The 17,637-nt window shown below is 34.0% G+C and overlaps 4 protein-coding genes across 6 annotated transcripts; 2 read left to right on the top strand and 2 right to left on the bottom strand.

The window, feature by feature from the left end:
* Positions 1–1,391: 1,391 nt before the first annotated feature.
* On the top strand, positions 1,392–3,308 carry LOC119638832 (39S ribosomal protein L1, mitochondrial). Its single transcript, XM_038035872.1, has 3 exons — positions 1,392–1,663; positions 1,735–2,044; positions 2,408–3,308. Exons 1-3 carry the CDS (start codon positions 1,467–1,469, stop codon positions 2,981–2,983), a joined length of 1,083 nt encoding a protein of 360 aa, XP_037891800.1. The 5' UTR covers positions 1,392–1,466; the 3' UTR covers positions 2,984–3,308.
* A 75-nt stretch (positions 3,309–3,383) lies between these two features.
* On the bottom strand, positions 3,384–6,402 carry LOC119638886 (GDP-fucose transporter 1). 3 transcript variants are annotated; one of them, XM_038035970.1, is made up of 6 exons: positions 6,238–6,402; positions 5,971–6,179; positions 5,798–5,914; positions 5,396–5,730; positions 5,133–5,322; positions 3,384–4,486 (listed from the first exon to the last, which is right to left on the bottom strand). In XM_038035970.1, exons 1-6 carry the CDS (start codon positions 6,318–6,320, stop codon positions 4,440–4,442), a joined length of 981 nt encoding a protein of 326 aa, XP_037891898.1. In that variant the 5' UTR covers positions 6,321–6,402; the 3' UTR covers positions 3,384–4,439. The 3 variants fall into 3 exon arrangements, with proteins under 3 accessions (XP_037891898.1, XP_037891899.1, XP_037891897.1); XM_038035971.1 differs by having other exon boundaries at positions 6,007–6,179; XM_038035969.1 differs by having other exon boundaries at positions 5,396–5,914; positions 5,975–6,179; positions 6,238–6,401.
* Positions 6,403–10,520: 4,118 nt separating this feature from the next.
* LOC119638849 (transmembrane protein 70 homolog, mitochondrial) lies at positions 10,521–11,433 on the top strand. Its single transcript, XM_038035924.1, has one exon. The coding sequence runs from the start codon at positions 10,640–10,642 to the stop codon at positions 11,363–11,365; it is 726 nt and encodes a 241-aa protein (XP_037891852.1). The 5' UTR covers positions 10,521–10,639; the 3' UTR covers positions 11,366–11,433.
* A 2,122-nt stretch (positions 11,434–13,555) lies between these two features.
* LOC119638851 (zinc finger protein 800) lies at positions 13,556–17,164 on the bottom strand. Its single transcript, XM_038035926.1, has 5 exons — positions 16,920–17,164; positions 16,658–16,804; positions 16,127–16,574; positions 15,916–16,063; positions 13,556–15,848 (listed from the first exon to the last, which is right to left on the bottom strand). The coding sequence occupies exons 1-5, from the start codon at positions 17,094–17,096 to the stop codon at positions 13,718–13,720; spliced, it is 3,051 nt and encodes a 1,016-aa protein (XP_037891854.1). The 5' UTR covers positions 17,097–17,164; the 3' UTR covers positions 13,556–13,717.
* Between the last annotated feature and the right edge of the window lie 473 nt (positions 17,165–17,637).

The raw sequence follows: 17,637 nt of genomic DNA, 5'->3' as shown, positions 1-17,637 counted from the left end.
ATTGGACTTAGTCATTAGTTAGATAGTTAGTTAGCATTTCTTTAAGCATCATATCTAATTTTCTAGAGTTTTAATCAAATTACAACAACATTTTTGTAATTGCCCCAAAACAGAATTTAATTGTTTCATTCCATTTAAAGTTGTTCTCCTTACTGTTACATACTTTTATCGATGCAATTTTGTATTGAGAGCGATCCTGATGAGAAAAGCCTCTTAGGTTGTCTCAATTTACGATTCCGCCATTACTTTGCTTGTTATTGAAAAACTATGTTTGCGGGGTAAGTTATTGCTCTTATTGGAAAATGGGCAAGCCGACCTTGAAGTCTGAAGTAGAGAAAGCTTGCTATATCACCGCAATATTATGTTTCGTTATAATAATGTCTTGGGAAAACCTATAACCTTATAGTCGAATCTTCTCGATCATTAGCCATGATGCGTCACCTCATCGTTACCATATAAAGATATGTCTTTTTAAGCACGTTTACAGGTAGGAAGTTCAAAAAACTGCACCCTCTTCATTTTAGACATTTGTCGACAAATATTAAAAATAACAAATTATTTATATAACACGAGAATTTTTTTAAAGAATGGATCCAAACGTTGCAGTTTATCACATTTCATCAAATTATTTCACGTTGGATTAAATGGATAGGCATAAGACAAGCAAACGGACAGACGTACCTCAATCAATACAGAAAATCATTTGGAAAGGTGTAAATGTATTTCAAGCTAAGCTTGGACCTAAGTTGAGTTTGAGATAGAAATATTCAACAGCACTACTTGACAGAGCTCTGTTAGTCCATGTACAGCTTTCTGTTAGGGGAAATGGTCGGTGGCTCTACAAGTTTAATTCGCATATATTATACATAACATTATGATTTAAGTACAACCGCAAGAAGACATATGAATAATCGAACGTAGGAGAGTAGCGTGATATACTGAGCTCATAGCTTTTATCAATCATTAGAGACATAGCTTCGAGAATGCATAAAGAATGCTTTCGATCTTAAGACATGTTACCCTTCCCATTGCGGTATTTGGTAAAGATACTACAAGAAGAGAAACAAGTCCATTTCGATCTGAACTGATCACTAACGAAAACGTATATACATACTGTGTTGTTATTAATTTATTTGGACCAAGGAAATATGTTCTAAGACTAAAGTAGGATGGGTACCAACAACTAACACTATCGGCTACATTTTTTTACAAAAATCTTAGTTATTTTTTTTATTTTAATGAAATTGAATATTTTATGGACATCATGCTTTTAACAATCAATATATACTAACGGATTCGTTAGATTACATATATCTGCGAGCTAATTGCTTTAAAATTCCGCTTGAAAAATTTCAGAACTCCGGCAACGCGGGAAACCGAACAGATGTTTTTGAGAGAATTATAGAAGACAAGAAGCAAATAAAATTAGTAATTTATAAATAAAAATAGTTGAAGAATACATTAAAATGTTATGCATCCTACCGAAACCTTTGCTCATTTCAGTATTTCGCCGGCAATGTGGTAAAGGGACACTGCGTCCTTTGCATACGACAGCTTTATGCGAGGCTGCTCGCAAAGGAACACGTGAAAAAGCTCGTAAGAAAAAAGTTAAAGTGGAAGTGAAAAAAGTCGGTTTCATACCGCACAATCAAAGAGATAAAAAGTACGTACGCACAGACATGATACTAGCATCATCAAGTATTACCTGGAAATTTTTTAAATCTTATATTGAAGAATTGATTTGCAGCGTCAAAATAAACATGTGGACGATTCATGGAAACAAGTATCTACTGACAATTGTTATGTTGGAAAATACTATCGTTGGCCAGTGTATACGGTGGCAGAAGCCATACAATGCCATCGGGAAACTCATCATCCTACTATGTACAATGAACCCAATGCTCGCCTGATGGTAGATGTTGAATTGAATATGAAAGCTGAGAAATCTACTAAATATGTAGACAATTTTCAGCGTGTGGTTTTGGTGCCCCATAAATATGATCATGGTGAAGAGAGACGCATTTTAGTATTCACTAAAGGAAATGTGAGTTAAATAGTCTGCAAAATATTATTCGACACAAGTGAATCTTTTGTACTCAGGGTTTATTCTAAAATACACAAATTTCATTATCTTGTAATCTTTGCGAACACACCCATAGTGACTATTAGGCGGACAATCAAAAACATTTTCGTGTAAGGCTTCTCAGCCGGTCCGATTCTCGGTATTTAAGATAGATAGATAAGGAAACAAACGTACGAATTTCAATTTGCTTAGATTGGGGATTTTTAGTTTCTAGTTAGTCATTTTTATTTATTGGAACTAGCTTAATCAAACTATGTGCCTGTTGTTCAGTGGTTTAATTATAAAAAGTAATCGTTTTTCCTTTAATTAAAAAAAAAAAAAAAGGACGAAATAGAGAAAGCTCGTGAAGCTGGCGGTACACTTGTCGGCGGAGTTGAACTTATTAAGGATGTTACTGAAGGTGGACTTTTGCTAGCCGATTACCAATACATAATAGCGCACACGAATATTTTGCCGGAACTGGTTGCATTGCGTGGCCTTTTAAAGCGGAGATTTCCTAATCCGAAATCGGAGACTTTAGGTGTCAATCTAAGCGAAATGATACGACGTTTCGCTGATGGTATTAGTTACGCAGCTGCCAAAGATGAACACCAGCAAGATTTCGGTTTAGTTAAGAGTTGTGTGGGAACTTTGAATATGGACAGTCAGCATTTGGAAGAGAATTTAATTCATCTATTGAAAGATATTAATACAATGCGCCCAAAACGTGAAGGTCGTTTTATAACACGAGTGCTTTTAAAAAGTCCGCCTAGCTCAGAGCAGCTAAAAATTGATCCTTTTGTTTACGTACCCGAATTGTACACAAAACCTGACGCCAGAAAGAGCGCGGCTAGCGACCGAACTGAAGAAGAGGACGATAGCGATGAAGAAGCAGCAGCAAAGAAGGTTGCCGCCAATTAAAGTGAAATAAATGTGAGAAGTTTTATTAAACAAGTAGATTTCTGAATTAAGAATAAAAACTTTTTCTCTTCACAAGATTTATAATTTATTAAAACTATAAAAATGATCTTTCATTTGTTACAGCCTAAAGCGCACGAACGATAATATTTATTATAATAAGGGAATATAAATATTTTCCTTCTCTTACCAGAGAGAAAGTTACAATAAATAATTCAAATAAATATTAAAGCGGAATTCATAGACCGCCTCGAGACTGTCAACCTTTAAATCTTCTACAATTTCAAGGAAATGATGTGAAAAGCCAATTAGAAAACCTGACTTTTAATATTAGTCCTGCAGTGTAAAAAGTTGCTAAAAATTTCCAAGTTGACGAAACCTCAAGAGCTTATCGAGCAAGCTTTGGTGTACTTGATTGGTTCTTGAACTAAGCCATCAGAATTTTTTATAGCTACATATATAGGTCTACAATTAGACGAGTGCATAAATCTACGTTTATATGGGGTGTTATTCCAATGTGTGATGTTTACTCGTAATGTACTCACAAGCAATTAAACTTTCCCGATCATTACGAAAAAAAATAAATATTTTTTAACCTTTTCTTTTTGTATAAATAATTAGTCAGACCTCGCAACCTTAATTTTCTCATCTGCTTCACATATTATCCCGACAAGGGTCGTCAAACGTGGACGATTTAGGTGTGTTGAAGACATTGTGGTTATAGTGTTATGATGGTACGGCTTGCCACTTTACTTGAGAATGGTAATTCGAAGACGGTAGTAGAATCGAGAGAAAGTTATACTTCTTTCCAATTATGAAACAAAAATGTACATAATTTTTCAAAAGGAGTTTTCCAAACTGTGAACTTCGAGAAGGGTATAATTGCTTAAGTGATTGGTTTGTGGATCAAAACCTCTACTTTGCTGGGACTAAGACGAAGGAGTTGCAGAAAAATGAGAAATATCGGTGTTTCCTTAAAACTTGAATAGATGATTTATATATGGGTGTGTCTATAACCGCTGAATGTAACACTCTGAAGATGTCGAAAAACTCGCCGAAACGTTTAAATCTTACGCCCGTTAAAGCAGAATACGTAAAATCTTGTTGCACGCTACCACAAAATTGTACCGGTGAATGGGTTAGTACGGCCAATATTGCGAGCATTGCCTCTTCTTACTGAGCTTAATTTGAAATGGATAGACAACAACACAAGGAATGTCAGGACCAAATAGTATTTTGGAAATTGATCTCAAATATATGGAAGGTGGTGGGCAAATCATAAGAAACGACCTAAGTTTTGGTTGCATATTATTTACCTATAGGTCCAATCGCAATATTTTATGCTTAATATGTATGTCGCCTGTTTCAGTAAACATTTTTCAAATGGCAGTTGTATTCGGAATTTTCGTTTCGGGATTTTATCTATGCGGAGTTCTCCGTTGCCTTTCATTAATACTTTTTATCGTTTTGCCTGAATCACCCTCTTATCTAATGGTGAAAATGCCGCTAAAATAAAAAATGAAGAGTAATAAATTATTTTATAAGAAAATAAAGTTTTTGAAGTAGTAAATTAATCAACAAATATTTTGTGCTTCAAGTTTTGCTATAAGCAGGGTTACGGCAGATATTACTTACAATCAGAAAGGAATATTTTTAAAATGTAAAAAATAAATAAAGGGACATTTTTCAGAGTTGGAGATCATTAATAGCAACCGCGTAGTATTTACAGCATAAAGAAAGCCTTCTTAAAATTTGACCCGTGATCATAAACTAAGAATATAGTCATGATCTGTCTGTATTAATATTTATAACAACTTTTTAGTTCACTATGCAGTTAAATTTTGTTCCTAAACAGTAAGATGAACTAAAATATGCTTATAAGATAATGTCCTTAAGAATATGATAATTAACTAAACCAGTTCAATTTTAACTTTTAATTAATTTTTCGATTGCTTGATAGGGCACCAAAAATATTTCTACCAAATTTTGGTAATTTTTTGGTTCTTAATGCAGTATCGTACCAAATCCAATATATAAATTTTCTACACATAGATTGGTGCAGTTTAGTTAATAGCCCTACTATAATTATACGTTTATATTTAAGTGTTATTTTTTACTTAAATTTTTTATTATCATACTTTTTGACCGATACCTGAAGAACGATGTTGGCGTTGCATTTCTAGCTGCTTAACTTTGGTGTAAGCTGCACTTGCCAACAGTACAATTGCATTGGAAGTCCACCAAAGAAATGACTTTTTGTCTTGATACCAATGCGTTGCTAGCACCGTTTGTGCACAAGCTTTAGCTGTACCTGAAATAGTGTGCGTTAAAGGTGACGTGACCTAAAATAATAATTAAATCAAAATTAACTTTATTTTTCTGTAGTTTTCTGTAGTTTAAATAAGAAATAGTTACCTTTATCTGTAAAGTAGTTACAAAGCCAATTGCAAAACCACATAAACCACCTGCCAGCATTATGAATATGAACCAAAATTCATATAATGACTTATACGTTATAATTGCTTCCAGTTCACCATTAAGTATAATTAAGGGTAGAAATAATAGTGATGAATACAAATTGTTATAGTAACTTAAAAGCCACACCTCCTGATTAACATATTGGAGACTTTTTTTAGTTTGTATCGAATATAAGGCCAAAGCCAATGATCCTAGGATACCAAAAATTGTTCCTTGTAAAGAAAATGTAAGAGTTTGACTCTCTTGATTAACTCCCAACATAAAGCCAGCCACTATTAGCAAACAACATAAAATGCTTGGTGTACTTGTCTTTTGCCGCAATAAAACGTAAGTAAATACCATATTGAAAACGGTGGTTAAAGAACGGCCAACATAGTAGAAAGCCACACCAACATATTTTAAACATAAATTGTTCGCACCTACTGTTAAGATAAACAACACCGATAAAGGCATCATCTATAAATTGAAAAAGAAATATATTTTCATAACCAAGTAATATGAGTGTTTCTTACTTGCCTTGCGAAAAGTGCTTGTATCTAATGGATTACCTTCAGGAAAATTAACCAAGGAAGGAAAATGTCTTCCCAAAAGACTGGCAATAAAGCAAATGACAGCGCTAACAACACATTGAAACCATGTCACAAAAAGTGGAGCTTCTAAGCTTACGGTATCACTGCTAAGTAGATGCTTATTAACAAACACTGTTAGAATTGAAATAATCCTAGAAATAAAATGTTCTTTAAATAACGGTACAGCATATATTAAGAAAAATAATGTACCAATATAAGGTTACCACTAGGAACACCTTAATATATTTGCCCAAGAGAGACGTAGACTTTGATTCATCCAATTTCTGATACATAATTAATGAAATGCCGAGTTATTTATCTATTCGCATAATAAGTTTATGTGTGCAGGCAATTATCATTAATTTGTTTACACTATATTTCTTACAAGTGCCGTACGGCACTTTCCGACGATATACGATCCCAGATTCCACAAAAAACGACTCCAGATTCCACAAAGGGGTATGTTAGATTTTAAGGGGCGCCTCTGCGTGAAAATAACAAATCATAATGGAACATAATATCAAACTCATGCACGTGGCACTTGCAATAAGTTAATAATAAATAAAAAATAAGTTAATAAAAAGTTAATAAAGTTAAAAAACACAGAAATATTTTATTTAGCAAATTATATGCGCTTTAATTTGCCACTTCTTATTTAATTTAAAAAAAATTAATTAATTTTTTTTGTCTTGGCTATCGTATTCGGTATTTTAGTAACAATAGCTCTCTCCCACAATAATGTCACTTCAAAATATCAGAGATGACTAAAGAGCTACGTATTTTGAAAAGTGAACTATAAAATTGAAGAGTAAACAAATGAGAGAATTATATATACACCGTCGCGACCGAATCTTTCTCTTATCCTAAAAAAGGCTAAAAATAAAGAAAGAACTAAATTTTCATATTCTATAATATTGCGTGTACGTGGCGGATTTTTCCAATTTTCATATAAATATTGCGCATATTTCCCGCAGACCATGAAATTCTTCGTAATACTTTGCGTTGCGTTCCTTCATAATCTCCTGGCAACAAGCTTCGTCTAACGGCGATTTGGCGCTCTATTGAATATTAAGATTAATGATTAATAACAATATAGATCGGCACGATTAACTTGGAAAACTCTTACCAAATCTCTTAAGCGACTTAATTTGACTTGCGCATCAGATATAGCATTTACTAAAGCGGGCTTCGTCAGATTTTCCGAGTAATAAGTACAGCTGTTGCGTGTCAAGGTCACTACAGATTCACATTGCTTCAAAATCATATTTTCCCCTATATCTGGTGATTTTTGTTTCAATAATTTCAACAATTCTTCGATATTTTTCAATACATTCAATAACGGAGTTACATTAGTATGAGACTCAAAACTTTGCACGCTCCTCGTATTACTAAAATATGTGCATGAACAAAGATGTGAAAAGGATTATTATGATAACTGTCGCGAAATAAACTCACCAAAAATCGTTACAAGTAATTTCTTCATATTTATAAATTGGTGTCTGTTGCTTATCCCAGGGATTTGCAGTTATCAATGCTGAAGCTGTTTCCACAATATGATCCTCGACTTCGACCATAACAGCTTCGGGTTCTTCAAATCTTTTAAACTCACTCCCTAAAGTTAAAACTTCCGTGCTATTTACACCCTTTTCTTCTATATTTTTCAGATCATTAACATCGTTCAACGATAAACTGGATGCCTGTTGCGATATCATCGGTATAGCTGCAGAAGGTGCTACGCTATCTAACGATAACGATCTACTTAAGGTAGGTGGATTTTCTTCTATATTTTAAGAGAAAAGTAATCAAATAAGAAAATTATATTTGAACGTGACCGTATTTTTTATACGGGGAATCTTTTAAGCGAAAAGGTGTTCACTGCTTTTGTTTCATAGACATGTGGGTGTTGTGGGCATGTCCTTTGGTCTGCTTAGCTTAGGTCATATTCAAAACCTTTGCAAATTTATGAGCGATGTATTAACCGTTGCAAATGTTTATCTCCAATACTACATAGTGGGGCAGACGAACAGATCAACGGACGCCCATGCTTAGGCGCATTCCGATTTGAAACTGAGCAACAATTTATGTGCGGTATGGGGTATTTCAAGCTTGCTTCTCCATGTTGAAAAGTCGCTAAATTTTGATATACTGTAATGTCGAGTAGAGGTGTTCCTAGAGCAATTACATGGGAGCAATTACATGAGAGCTATTTTTTTACCTTTTTCGACAATTTATATTTGACATATTAAGCTCCCTTTTCTTTCTTACGCCATTATATTTTAATTAATCGAAATTCGTTATACAAAAGTGGAACCTAAAGGCAGGTAATCTTAAACAGGCATTTTGCACATTGTAACGTTGAACATTACATCACATTAAAAATAGTTCCATAATAAACGAAAATTTCTAATAATTAGCTAAATGATAATTATCACGATTTCTTTTAGTCAAAGTATAACTCAGAGCTTTACAGAGATCCGTTTCCAAGAAATTTACAAAATACTTAGACTTTCGTTTGATTTTGAAATCATACTTTTATTTTTAGTCGGGAATACATTTCCCATACTTGAAGAAGCTTCAAATTATTTTAAGGTACTAAGGACGAAGTACTTAGATACTTCGTTGACGCTTTTCATAATAACGGTTTCATTTTTCGCGTCTTGATTATTACTTCCTGTTAGTTCAGCGCGAAGCGTTGCAATTTATTGAAAGCAACTCTGTGCTCTCTCTGTTCTCAACACATGGTACTTTTGTTTATAGACCATGTAAAGGAAAGATGTGGCTAACGGCTTTTGGCGAAGCACCAAAGCCATTTTACAAGTGCCCTAACAGTTTGATGAAAAATAGAAGGTATGGCAGCAAGTCAACCAGAGCTATCCATTAGGCATAAACTGAACTTGATAACCACCTATCCGTGATATGTAACAGTCAGGGACGGTGACTAGCGTAAGCCAGTCAACCTTCTCTAATCCATTGTGCCAGCAATGCGCGGACAATAATTAAAGTAGGGCTGCTAAACAAACGTCGTCTTTCTGTCTGATCATTGTAACACTTACGTCTCTCCTACTCTTGCATGATCTGTGTTAGCATTGTTTGTTAATAATAATCATGTATATGAAGTTATCATCGTACATATGTATAGGTGTGTAAGTTAAATAAGTTTTTTACTTATTGGGCTTATCTTTTTACTTAAAACACTATTTTTAATTTTTATTTTATTTAACAAATCTTTATTTTATTTGAGGAACGTCTAGACGGTATTGTTATTGATGTCAAAAATGCACTAGCTGAAATTGTACAATTTAACTTATAGGACACCTTTGGATTATCCAATAAGTTTCAATCAGCACTTTAGCAAAACCGGAATAATATTTACAGTAGGTTGCAATGTGAGACCGGTAAGAAATGTTTACAACGAGTTCGTATTACACTCGTTGTTTATGAAATTCTATGTTTGTTTATTTCGGTCATTGAGGTGGTTCTTGAATTTATGGCTTTAGGATGGTCCTAAACTTATACGTTCACACCTATTGCAAATAACATACATGTATTTAATTCAATACTTGAAAGAATGTTGTATATTTTTTGAGAACAAAAGTTTTGTTTTGCTGTGTTGAGAGAAAATTCTTCTTCGAGAGTAAAATTTTTTTAATGCTCAAGTCTCTTTCGACGTTGGTTTTAACATTGTGACGATGAGAAAGGGATTTTGTCCTTTCTTTTCCAGTTTCTGAGAGCACAACGAGAGTGTCTGTTGAAATAGAAGACTTTGTGTTCTTGTAAAATTTCTTTATAACGAGACAATAATAAGAAACTTGAGCAAATTTTTATTAAGGTTGAGATCTCATTTATAATAAAACATATAAATAAAAAATTGTAAGCTAAAGAAGAGGATGTAGAAAATGTGTGTAATATGTTATATTACACATTATAATAATGTTATGTTCACGACATTCATGTAATCAACTGTACTCTTTACTAATTCTTCTGGTTTCTCTACTAATTCTTCGTGTTCTCAGAGCAAGAAATGTTTTACAATAACAATGTCACCAATACCTTAATGTATTCTCATCGCACATAAAATCAAATGCCGTAGAGAAGAAAGATTATGCAATAAATCTTAACGGTTCATTCAAAGATGTTTGATAGTTGTATATGCATTTCATAATACTTGCCTTAAAAAGCGTTAAATGCGCGCGTATTTTTCGTGCATCATGCATTTAAATGTCAAACCATATGACGAACTTATTTATTTATAACCTTATAGTGGAAACAGTCGTAAATATCTATTATTCTTCTTCTTTGATCTATATTTGCATTTACTAGCAAAAAACAATGATGTTTATGCAAACCAAACCTAATCATACGATTATTTCTTCAAACATGGTACGGCTTTGCTGCGACAATGCAGCACAAAGTGTGTTGTAGTTCATGTGAAATTATTGTGCTCTTGAAAACTTCGCATTTAGTAACAGAATAACGTTTGCTCTCACTTACTCGGACAGCATATGTTTAACATTTCTCTCCGCTGATTATTTAATAAGTTTCGCGACTATTGAATCCGGCAAAATTGTATAGTTTTCTATAAAATTTAAATAAATAATTAATTCGAATTGTGATGTTAGCTCCGCGAATAATATCTTGCACAGCAATTGGGATTAGGAGATTAGGCTATCAAGGGTTTCATACACGAAAAATTTCTAATGTGTTATTACCCATCAATTGGAATTGCTCGCAAATAAGCAGACAATATAAGAAAAATATTTTTGCCAAAGAGATAACACCTGATAAACAACACAAAAGTAAATGTTTTTACGCCACACAACCGGAAAACAATAACGACATTAATAGTTTACAATGTGTTTACTGTGGTTCCTTAAATCAACGGATGAGAGCAGTCAAAATACTCTCGCTTACTACTAGCTTAGTGGGCTTGGCAGCGCAACCCATTCTTATGGAGCAGAGTGCAAAATTAGGCGGTACTGCTTTGGCAATTTTTATATGTGGATTTGCCGGCTTCTTTACATTTGTAACACCGTTGTTGCTTCATTTTATTACCAAAAAATATGTTACGGAAATATATTATAATCCGAAAACTGAAGAATATGTAGCGACCACTATATCGATTCTAATGCAGAAAATTCAAACAAAGTTTCGTCCCATTGACGTGAAAGTACCTGAGGTACCAGGAATGTTTACTTCCTTTTTTGTAGGTAAAAAGGCGTTATTTGTGGATCCATCTATGTTCGACAATCCTGAGCATTATGTTCGCATAATGGGTTACGACAAACCAGTTGATTTTAAATTGGATCTTGAAAAAAACAAATCGGATCGAACGCAGTAAAAAAAGTGTTGTAGTGAAATTCAATTTATATATAAATAAAACAACTGTAAAACAATGACAAAGCCGAAGAATATGTTATTCAAAAATTGCCTTTTACTTTTAATATGCTAAGTCATGTTCAAAAAAATGTTTCTACTTTCAAAATTGTTTATACTGTATCGTGTGTCGCTGTTTCAAATGCTCCAATAATTATAGTGTTTGTATGTAGCTTTCTAAATTATACCTTATATACCTTAAATTAGAAGTGAATTGTTTGCATCTTTCTTGTGGATGTGTTTGCTTGCAAGGAGTAATGTGTCCTACTTACACGCTTAAAGGTGTTTATATAGTATAACCCGTAAGGTATTCCGATTTCGCGAATTTTCAATAAGATTCGTCAGGTCCATGTACCATACACAAGGCACAAAGTACACAAAATGGATAAACCGGTCAAACCATATCAGAAATCAAAGGCCGGTTTAAGGTTATCAACATCGAGTAAACTCGACCGACTTTACAATCGTTCGTTAGTAAGAAAAATAGACATTTTCTCAAAAACTGCAAACACTGCATTCATTGCGCTCTGTATACCTTCCAACAGTCTCTACATCACCAACTTAGTGCACCCTATAATATGTGAATATAATGGCTAACTTTTGTGTACCTTTTTTATTAACTCGAAAATTCAGGAAAACTTTGAAATACATTTCCCATTATAACAATTGAAAAACTTCCCGTGGCCTTGATAAGAATTTCTGATAAACATCACCGAACTGAAAATATTTGGAAAGTATTTTATAAATTGTTGGCATTTCGATTAGAAAGATCTGCGAACTATACTTACAGCGTCTGCTTTAAAATAAAACTTATAGCTTCTGTATAGGCGTAAGCGTGTTTTGGTGGGTCCCATTACCTGTTGCAGCTGCGAACTATGAGTTACCAATACATGCAAGTTTTGCTTTTTTGTTCCAATATCTCGAGTATTCGAGGATTCCGGCATCCAACAAAGTGAATTATAAATAAACAAAGCTAACATGGTTTAGTACCATGACTACCGATTTTCCAATTAAAATTTACGGTTGACTTACAACTTACCAAATGGTTTTACGATTAGTTAAAAAAAAAAATCTTTCTCACTTTCATTGATCCAAGAACAGTATTGCATGGGAATTATTGAAAATTTAAATATTCATCATTATAAGTAATCTGCTTGTAGCGCACTCTTAATGCAACGCACTTTTCATAGTCCATTATGAGTTTCCTCGAAAATCACCTCATTTCACTTCGATCCACTAGTCGATCCACGATTCCATTATAATCTTCGTTGTGAAATTTAGTTTTTTTTATATCTTGCCTTAGACAAATCGTTGAATTTTTTAGTCTATATCTAGTTTCGCAGGAATTTTTTAAGATAAAATGTAATGATGTCTTTCAATCTTTTGGGGAATTTCACCGACGCTATCAACGATTGGTTGGACTAGTGCGCAACGCGCCTTTAACATCGACATTTATAGAGCGGAAGCGATCGGGCTGCCGATTTTGATAATGCATTTTCACCATAAACATGATGAATCTTTCCGCAAGGCTGCCTTGAAGCCTATTTTTGCAAAATTTATGCTCACTTCAAATCGCAGTCACTTCCTACCACATGAACAAATAGCATAATATTTTCTGTTCTAATTATCTATGGACTCTGGACTTTTCTAACACGCTGTACCGTGGCTTCGGACGGATGATATTAGCGAAGCGATATATATTTCTTCTATGCCAGACCATAAACTTCCTCGACCATGAAAGCTTAGAATATAATAAAAAGATTTTGAAAAACAATTTCTTATTTTGTATTTTTTTTTTTTTTAATCTTTTATTTTTTTGTTTTTTTGTTTTTTATTTTACTATACATGCTGCATTTGTAGAGATGATGAGCTATAGGTTGACAAAATATTACAAGTTGCAAGCAGTTTACGATAATTTTGGGCGAAAATGACTAACTGAACTTGATTCAGTTTCAAATAAGTTAACGTGTATTTTAGACTTCATAAAGTAGTTAATTAAAAAGCAAAAGTTTTTTTATTCTATTTTTCTTTATTACAACTGTTACTTATTACTTTTACATGTATGTACATATATGTACTGCCATTCAAACATTTATTAATAAATGATTTCACCTTAAGGTACATGAATTGCACGATACACAGACACATAAAATGTTTAACTTTTATGTGCCTCGTTATTTTGTATACATTAGATACCAACGTACAAAAACACACTACTACAGGGATAAATGTGATGAAGATATTTTGGAATACATTTTTTATTTTAAATCAAATTAATTAAGCCGCTCGAAAATGAAATATCAACTAATAATATATTTTATTGTTCTAGAGCGGCACGTAAAACATTGTCATGTCGTTTAGAACGAGAATCTATTAGACGTTGCGTAAGATTAATACGTTTTTTTGGTGTGGATGGCGGACTCGAGGTTTCCGCGATCAATTTGCCATTAGGCGTGGTATCAATTTGTAATTGTTGGTCATTTTGTGTGTGATCTAAATTTAAGGCGGGTGATTCTTTTACAGTTTCTAATGGAAGTTCAAGAGTCGAAGACGACGACGACGACGACGACAACGACGACGAATTCAGCGAAGTTTGATTATAGCCATTTTCAGCGACTTGATTACTTGTAGATTGATTTGTTTTGTTTTTGCTTATTTGTAAAGATGTATCGAATTTTTGCAATAACGTTTTCAATGGGCTGTGCGACTGTAATGCTAGTAATGGTTTTAATCGAAATGTTGTGTTGGCACGTTTTGCCAATTTCTCAAGAAATGAGTCATCGAGGAAGGGTGACTTTAGGCGGGCTGCCTCTAATTCGGAAGTTTCAATAACAGGCACTGCAACGGAATCATTACGGCATATAGATGTGAGGCGAGGTCGCATTTGCGGTCGTTCCGTTGGTATTTCTGGTAACGTTGAAGCGGCTGCTAAGCCGTTATTGACCACACTACGATAGAGACGCCCCACAATACCTTTAATGGAAGATTTATTTGTGGGCAATAATGGTTCCATCCTTAAGCGATAGGGTGTTATTTTGATAGGCGGTGTCAGTTCTAAACTTAACGAGCTCTTATGATCACTCAGAAATGTATTACGTCTCTTCAAATTTGCTCGTTGATTTTCACGGCTATCTTCCTGCAGATTAGAGAGGTCGTAAACAAAGTCCTTATTCTCTGGCTTAATGCGATTGCGAATTGGCCTCTTCCGCGTGCATTTAGCATTGCCTTCCATTTGCTGCCTAAATCCTTTACGCAATTTATGTTTTGCGCCTTTGAGACGACCATTTTCTGAAGATTCTGGATGAGCGACCTCAGCTAGCGGCATTAATTTTTTACGTTTCTTCCGCTTTATAACCGTTTCTAATTTATCATCTTTATCGATATCTATGTCTTCACTTACCACCAAAATATCGCTTTCCACATCATCTTTCGAATAGTTCACCTCATGAACAGATACATATTCCAAGGCCATTACATCTCTTTCACCAGTCATTTTATGCACAAAACCCAAATGATTGACGATATCATAACGTCTAAAGGCCCGATATTCGCATAAAGTGCAACCAAAACGACGTGCACGATAGTGAAACATAGATATGTGACGTCTTAAATTGCTTAAGGCATTAAATTGTTTATTACAGATTTTGCAACGACAGGTTAACAATTTCTTTGATTTCTTTTGTTCACTCTGCTGGGCTTTTTCATCGTCAGCAGACGGAGGTGGAAGTGGAGCAGGATCATCTACAATGTCGGATATATCGTGAGACTTATTCCGGTCTTTAGCTTCTTCCACGGGACAAGGACAATCGTTCTCCTGCCTTGTTAAAATGTCCAATTTATCTAAAGACACTGTTCGCAAGCCTTTGCCAAAATCTTGCTTTCCAAGATTTTCAAACATTTTGTTTAATTCAATTTGCATCTGCTCATCGTCCTGGATTTTTTCCGCTTCTTCTTGATCAAGGGGCTCAATTTTTATTTGAACATTACTTAAATTATTCTGGCTTTCCTTTTTCTTATTATCATTATTGTTATTGTTAAAAGTACTTTGATGATGATGTTGTTGCTGTTGCTGCTGTTGTTGCTGTTGTAATACTTTCAAAGGCATTATTTTTAAATGTTTATTAGCAGACGGCTGACTTGGGCTACTGTTGGGTGGTGAATTCTTTTTAGCCAAACAATTCAACAAGTGAGCTGATAGAGCGGCCCGCCTTTCAAAGGTTTTTTTGCAAAAGGTACAAATGGAAACTGATTTCCCTGACGACGTCATAATAGTTCCCGTTGAAGGTAGCAAACGTTGATTGTTGTCATGATTATTTTGCAGATCTTTGGCTTCGTTCAATTGCAAACGTTTCAATTCACGACTAGGTCCCTTGATGTGAACATCACCCATTTGCACGCGTTTCCTTAAAATGGTGTCACGCATTTTACGAATGCGTTTTAAAGGTTTTCTGAAAATAATGCGAATTATTCATCAAAACAAAAAAGAAAAATGAACTTTTTACTGCATATCATTACTTGTGCTCATTAGCTAAATGACGTATTACCGCAGCCGGTTGAAGGAAAGTTAATGGACATGATGGACATTGAAATACGTATGTTGAGGAGGTATGCTTCTTTTGTATATGAATATTTAACGTTTTCTCCGTGAGAAACGTTATTTTACCTGTAAAAGCAAAGGAACAGATAATTGTGATGATGAGTGCGCTTTCGGTTACGTGAAACTTACATAATTCGCAAGTCAGTTTGATTTTGTCCTCTGTAACAAGATTTTCAACTGATGGATCGTTTAAATCTAATTGATTTACAGCTTTACCATCTGGTCCTAATACAGCTGCGTCACCACTCAGCAAATGATTAACTTCATTTACTTCGGTTTTAATGCTATCGGCCGCTTGAAATTTTAATGTTTGATAGACCGCCTGCGTGCTTGTGGGTACTCGTTCTAATTGCAAGACAGGTGATGCGGGTGAATATTTTTGTTCCCGTAACGATTCATCAGAGGATACATTTATTTCAGTACGTTTAAGACGTTCAATAATTTTACTAAGATCTCGATTGCTAGAACTTGTTTTGGTTAGTACGGGCGATGAACCGGTACTGCGCGCCTTAATAAACCATCCATCTGGTCTTTGTCTATCATTTGGGGTATGTATGATAACACTAGAATTGTGATCCTGAAATTATATCAATTGTGCGGATATGTTATATAGATTTTACTAGAAAAAAATTGTAAATTATTGTTAACATACAAACTCACCGGGTTACCATGATAGTAGGATGATTGCAAAGATTCTTTGCAATAAATGCGTTTATGAGTGATAAAATTAGCTAAACTCCTAAACAGATTACGACATACGTGACATTCGTAAATCAGTGAACACTCTTGCAACAGTAAACGGCGTACCTAAAGAATATAGATAAACACCGACATGCACAACCCCACGCACGCATAAGTACATGTAAATATACGTTGAAAAGGAATTAAGGTCAATTACTTGATAATTCATTGTTGCTATTACCTCTTCAGTACCATTTTCAAAAGCATTCTTGGCTTCACGGAAGCCAGTTAATGCCGTTCTTAAGGGCTGTCTTGTTAAGCTAATATCTTCTTCGGATAGATTATCATTATCCATAAAATTCTTTTGTCTCTGTTGTTTAGGTTGTTTAGTACAATTGCTATTAATTGTCGTATCCATGGTTCACCGTATTATTATTATATTTGGCACGTAGGCCGCACCGTTCTCACTTTGTTTTTTTTTTTTTTTTTTTTTTTTTTTTTTTTTTTTTTTAAATAATTTTTTCTTAAAATTTGATTTTGAATCATCCACTCAAACGCATATAAAAGTAACCATACTTTGCGCTTTTTTTACAAAGCAATTATCATTAAATTTTTTATTTTTTTAAATTAAAATATGCTGTAAAAAATTGTACGGTTGCTCTTGCTTTTGTTGCTGGTGCTCTATCATTTTTTTTTTTTTTTTTTTTTTTATTTGAAAAGTTTCATTTTCATTTCATTCGTTCTCTTTATCTTTCATGTTCTACAGTTTTTAATTTGTGAAGTTAACATTTACGCTATCACCAAAACCTATTGGAAATAAGGTACGATAAGCGTGAGAGGTAAACAAGACAAATGAGAATTTGCTTAACAGCTGTTCAAGAAGTGTTCATATCTTCGGTAAATTCATATATGAATTGCGCACAGAATATACTCTTTCTGAATACGATAAAGATCGCTAT

The sequence above is a fragment of the Glossina fuscipes genome, unplaced genomic scaffold, assembly GCF_014805625.2.
Source record: "Glossina fuscipes isolate IAEA_lab_2018 unplaced genomic scaffold, Yale_Gfus_2 110, whole genome shotgun sequence".
Lineage (NCBI taxonomy): Eukaryota > Metazoa > Arthropoda > Insecta > Diptera > Glossinidae > Glossina > Glossina fuscipes.
Note: the sequence above shows the minus strand (reverse complement) of the source record. Positions and strands in the feature narration are given on the sequence as shown.